The 5840-nt window shown below is 35.1% G+C and overlaps 1 protein-coding gene across 1 annotated transcript in view; it reads left to right on the top strand.

The window, feature by feature from the left end:
• Nucleotides 1-6: 6 nt before the first annotated feature.
• The window catches only part of LOC102672296 (regulator of G-protein signaling 17-like), a gene marked incomplete at its 3' end in the record, with an annotated part of 10823 nt that continues 4989 nt past the window's right edge, over nucleotides 7-5840 (top strand). Inside the window, exons 1-2 of the mRNA XM_031509649.1 lie at nucleotides 7-353; nucleotides 5658-5837. Of these exons, the coding sequence (XP_031365509.1) occupies nucleotides 345-353; nucleotides 5658-5837 (189 nt within the window). The remainder of the gene's footprint in view (nucleotides 354-5657; nucleotides 5838-5840) is intronic.

Below are 5840 nucleotides of genomic sequence, written 5' to 3'. Positions count from 1 at the left end.
GTGCGAGGAAGAGTGAAAAGCGAAGAGGGGTAGGGGCGAGAGTGGGCAGGGGGGGAGTGATAACATAATAATCGACGACGAGGGGCCGTGAGGAGCGTGGTGGGAGAATGCAGGGTTCGGGCGAGGCCCGGAGAGGCCTTAGTCCCGCGGGTGGACCGGGATAAGGGTAACACGGTCGATTACCACGCGTCTCGCCTCCTTCGGGGCGAAGCCAGCCGAAGAGGAGAGGATCACGGTCGGATTAACGCGTGCTTTGGTCGCGGCCTCGGCCGAGCGAACGTCCCTAAGGCTGAGATCGCAGGAACGCGGGAAGCGAGCTGGACTCGCTTTCGGGCGCATGGAACATGATAGAGGTGAGGCGATGCGATATCGATTGAGAGTTGCCCTGTCGATGGTTGAGATGCGAGCCAGACCTCGCGTCTCTCTCTCTCTCTCTCTCTCTTTTTTCTCTCTCTTCACGCTGCTTTTTCGTGCTTTTTCTTCGTCTGTTTCTCTCTCTCTTTCTCTCTCTCTCTTTGCGTTTACTTTTACATTTGATTATCCGTCGATCTCTCGCGAAAACTTGGAAGAATGAGAAATGCGGGAAGAGGGATTGGTTTCTTGGTAGGGATGATGGTGGTTCATATAACAGCTGGAAAACGTCGAGCATCGAAGAGAGAGAGAGAGAGAGAAAGAGAGACAGGGAGAGGATTTAGGTTAGGCGGATTGTGTCGAGCCTGTTGATCCAAACGGGATTTATATTCGGCCTGGATGATTCGTCGTTAGCTGATACACGCGCCGAAACCAGGAAATCCGTTCTCTCGCGGATCTTGGTGGGGTATCGCGTTGTTTGGAGAGTATAGTTTGGTGGATATTGCTATTGTGGCTTCGAAGAAGGTAGAGGGAAATTTATTTGAGAAATGCTCGCGAGTGGTCTCCAGTTGTGGAAATAATTGGAATCTAGGTCACGGGTTTAAGCATTGAGATAAAGTACACTTAACTCTTCGTGGTATCCTCGACACGGATCGAAAATTTCGTTACTTGAATTTCGTTGTTTAATTAATCTTTTATCGGAGAAATCTTTCGAATGATTTAAAATTATGGAGCAACGTCGATCGGATCTATCGGCAATTTTGGTAAATTTTTTTTTTTAAAGAAATTTCTCCGATAAATAAATTGTAGATTCAAGGATGTTAGAAATAGAATATTACGAAGAGATGAAATTTAGAATATCTCCATCGAGTACACGTGTTTTAATGGGATCGATCTTCATCGATCACGACGATTATCAACGACGTTTTCGATTCGTTTCGAATCACTCGATGACGATGATGATACGTATACATCAACAAGATGTATTTATTTATTTATCGTTATCGTACGAGTGATTTTCAAGAATTATGTTTGAAAAATGTGATATTTAAAAATAGAAAGTGGAAGGAAAAATTCTTTCTTCTCTTCTTTTCGCGGCAATCTTTTTGAGTCGAAATGTTTTCGTATCTTTCAGAGCATGTAAACATTGTGCGAATGCACTTTTGGGCAATGTTCCAATAGTAGCCGGTGATTGCTCAGTCATCCTGTATCCGTGACATGCTTTTCATACCAACCTCTCATGAAACTTTTATCTTATCGTCTTCGCGTTGAATTTGTATTTTTTTTTTTTTTTTTCATTAAAATCGTTTCCGTGATTCGAATGTCTCATTTTAAATAAACTCGAATTATTTTTTTTTTTTTTTTTCATTAAAATCGTTTCCGGGATTCGAATGTCTCATTTTAAAAAAACCCGAATTTTTTTTTTTTTTTTTTTTGCAAACAAGTGAGCGTGAGTCGAACACTTAAACTTTAACTTTATTTACATTTAAGACTATTTTTGACGATAATCACCTAATATGATTGCTATTCGCAAGGAATCGTAAAAAAGTATATTTCGAACAATGAAATAAGGAATGCGTTTCGATAATTCCTTTTTTTATTTTTTTTTCGTTCCTTTTTAATGCATTATATTGCACTTTAAAATATTTCCAAGAAAATCAATAAAAAAGCAATAAACGTTCTCCTTTGCATTTCTAAAATCTAAATTCTCTCATTCGAAAAATACATCCTCTTTATTTCGTAAACACTTTCAATTCAATTTCAACTTTCTTAAAATTAAATATTTCGCTCGATTTTTCATTAATCAATTATACATTAATCGATCATCTCCAATTTCTTAATATTCTATATTAATTGATCACTTATCATCGATTCATTTATCGTTTCATCGAGTTGGCAATTTTTCTCTAATTTAATCATCTCCAAATTTAATTCTTCTAATAATCTTCAATTTCCTTTTTCTCTCGATTCCATCGAAAATCAAGATTTTTAGATTGCAACGACATGCCTTTTTTCGTCTGTAGACGCCTCGATCTTTTCGATCTTCTCCCATGCACACGTTCCACAACGAAGGCCTGCTATTTGTCAATCAATATGCCACAAATCGTATAAGCAAATCTCAAATCCTTCGTTATCGTAGCAAAATTGCTCGTGGATCGATATATATATAAAATTATGTCGTGTATAAAAATAAAGGAAATTGAAAATAGAGGAAACGCCGCGATGCGTGATTGTGACCATTCGAGAGTCGATCTCGACCAGGTTTAGGAATTGTGTTTTAAAATTAGAGCTTTGAGTAGATCTTGGAGGCATCTTGAGGTCTCCTTTAGAATTTCTTTAGAAACTCGTTTTCGTAGGAATGTCTTCAAAATTTTTTTCCAATTCTGTCCGAGGAATATTTTTTTTTTTTTTTTTTTTTAATTTTTTTTCATTTTTTTTTTTTTTTTTTTATATTTTTTTACTTTTTTTTTTTTTTTTTTTATATTTTTTTACTTTTTTTTTTTTTTTTTTTATATTTTTTTACTTTTTTTTTTTTTTTTTTTATATTTTTTTACTTTTTTTTTTTTTTTTTTTATATTTTTTTACTTTTTTTTTTTTTTTTTTTATATTTTTTTACTTTTTTTTTTTTTTTTTTTATATTTTTTTACTTTTTTTTTTTTTTTTTTTATATTTTTTTACTTTTTTTTTTTTTTTTTTTATATTTTTTTACTTTTTTTTTTTTTTTTTTTTTACATTCTTTTACATTCTTTTTTTTTTCTTTTTGAGAATTTTCTAAAAAATTTCTGGCATTCGTTCGTTGAAAATTCTTTCCGTTATTTTTAGAAAAGGTTCCCATTTCACAGAGAGAGAATTTTTAGAATCGGAGAATTATTTTTTGATAAATTTAAAATACGTGAAATTTTCAGGGCGCTCGAGCGCTCGATTATATACATTCTCAAAGCTTTCGCCCGCGAGATCCCGAATTCGGATAACGTCGTCGTTTCCAATTTCGAAAGCACGAGCACGAGATCGATAAGTGCAGCTGACCGTGCAACAATCGTATCGAAACAAATTGGCCGGCTTTTGAAAGCTTATGTGTCAATTACAGTACGGTCAGGTTGTTTCAATTAAAGCTTAACGACTTTATCGTTACTTCCGCGTACGAGCCGATGTTTTTTCAAGTGTTCAAATCCTTGTGACGCTTTTTCAAGTGTATATCCTCCGGTGAAAGAGGAAGATTGGATTTTTGCCTGTGTAAATCCTGTGTCCGTGAGGCGCACGAGTCTCTCTTTCTCTTTCTCTCTCTCTTTTTTCTTTTCTCATTGAAAACTATCTCTGATGGAAATGACCTCCCTTTAGCCACTTCAATTTACCGGCTCTATAAACCGGAATATCGAAGAAAGGAGATCACGTGAAACGCTTTCCGACTAATCAAAATCTATTCCACCCGTTTTCGATCGTTTCGATATTTTAATAAAGCTTTTTTCCTTTTTTTTTTTTTTTCTATCGTCAAACAGCAGAGGATCTTTTTTTTTTCCAGAAATTTTTAGGACAAGAATCATATTCTCGAATATAATTTTAACATTGATTTATAAATTTAAATTTTTCGATCATCGTGAAAATTTGTTTTAATTGTTTTAACGAAGGATAAGATTTAAAATTTAATGGAGGATCTTTTTTTTTTTTTCTTTAGGAATAAGAATCGTATCGATAATTGAATTTTATACTAATTTAAATTCAAATTTTTCAATTGTACGAAAATTCATTTCGATCGAAGTAAAGATAAGAGATTTATAAAAAAAAAAAGAAAAAAACGAAAAAGTTTCTGGAAAAACATTTACTTTGCCCCTTTTTTCCACGATATGATTAATTTAACGCGCTTATAGTCGTCCGTTTCTTCGTCGTGACGACACTCCTATGTATGCCAATTCCGCGTTCCCTAATCGGATTGCCCTAATCAAAACCCTCCGGAGAATAAGTTCCACAACGTTGACATTAATGTAGCAATTAGAATCTACAACGCGATTGTCGCTATCTAGCCAGCTACAGATTTCCGCAGTTAATCCACGCTTATTATTAACATTTCGAATCAACCTTTGTCACTTTATCTACTCATAAGCCTGAACTATATCGTGTGTCTTCCCTTTCCTGATAAAAACATTATAATCTACTAACGTTCTCGGTATATATTTTTAATTCATTATTTATAATTCTATTTCTTTAATAATCTTTCGAGGAAAAATCTGAAATATTCTTTTTAATATTCTCCTTGTCTTTTCTTCTTTTTTAATTCAATTTTACGCTCGATTTTCTAAGTTTTCAAAGAAAACTTCGAGGAATATCGTGTTTTCTAAATTTTTTTTTTTTTTTTTTGCAAGTGTTCGAAACTTAATTTTCCAAAGAAAATTTCAAAGAATATCGCTATAATTTTTCTTCAACGTTCTTCGAAACGTTCGAAAGAATTCAGAATCAATTCCACAAAGTGTCCCCATTTCTAATTTTATTCACGCCGACAATTCCTTCCATTCTTCTTTCATTGTTTCTTTCAGATTCGATATTTTTAAAGAAATTCTCGAATCTGAATATTTCACTTCTTAATTCTTTTTATAATTTTAATTTCTCCTTTCGTATTCTTCTCCCTTCCATTCTCCAATATCTTTTTATAAAAATTTCAAAAGAAAATTATCACAAATTCCTCTAGAAATTTCTTTTTGATTCTAAAAAATTTTTTTTCAAAATAAAAGCGCCATTCTCTTTCTCCCTTCGATTTCCACAAATTAATCTTAACCAAAAACAATCGATAAACCGATTCCAATATTAAAACAAAAATTTAAAGAAAATTTCAAAAGCATCATACCCCCCTCCTCATTACAATTTACTCTTTCTCAATTCCTTCTCAATTTCCTTCCTCGAATCGAAAGAAGGCTATCGATACTCTGATTTATTTCACTAAGAAAGAAGAGAGAGAAAAAAAAAAAATTTTTGGAAAACCATCATCTACACCATCTCCAATCCGTGAAATTTTTCTTCTCGAATAGAATTAAAATCCCGGCACGTTTGAGAACAACGTTTGACATTTTCCAATTTTAACAAAAAAAAAAAAAAAATAAAATTTCCAAAGTGTCATCCTCCCTGTTCCAATCTCACGACTCATCTCACCCCTCCCTCTCGATTCTCGCGAATCGGCCGGCGGAAGAAGGTTAAGGTCGCGTGATCGGTTCGCTCCAGTGGTGTGCGCGTTTTATTTTTAGCGAGGACGATGAGATGGAGAGAGAAAGAGAGAGAGAGAGAGAGGGGCGGTTGATCAGAGCAGATATCGTTTGCAGATGTCGAGCGGAATCGGTGCAACTGCAATGGGGATCGGCGTTAGCCACGGGACAGGGGGTGGCGAGGGTGTCCCCGGTGGGTGCAGGTTGCGCGCCCAGAGCCAAGGCCAGGCGAGTTGTTCCTCGGCCAACTCGCAGCAATCCTCGCAGCAGCAGCAGCAGCAGCAGCAACAGCAACAACAA

Source organism: Apis dorsata, unplaced genomic scaffold, assembly GCF_000469605.1.
Source record: "Apis dorsata unplaced genomic scaffold, Apis dorsata 1.3 scaffold_165, whole genome shotgun sequence".
In the NCBI taxonomy this organism is placed as follows: Eukaryota; Metazoa; Arthropoda; class Insecta; order Hymenoptera; family Apidae; genus Apis; species Apis dorsata.
The sequence above is the reverse complement of the archived record's forward strand: the minus strand, read 5'-3'. Positions and strand labels throughout refer to the sequence as shown.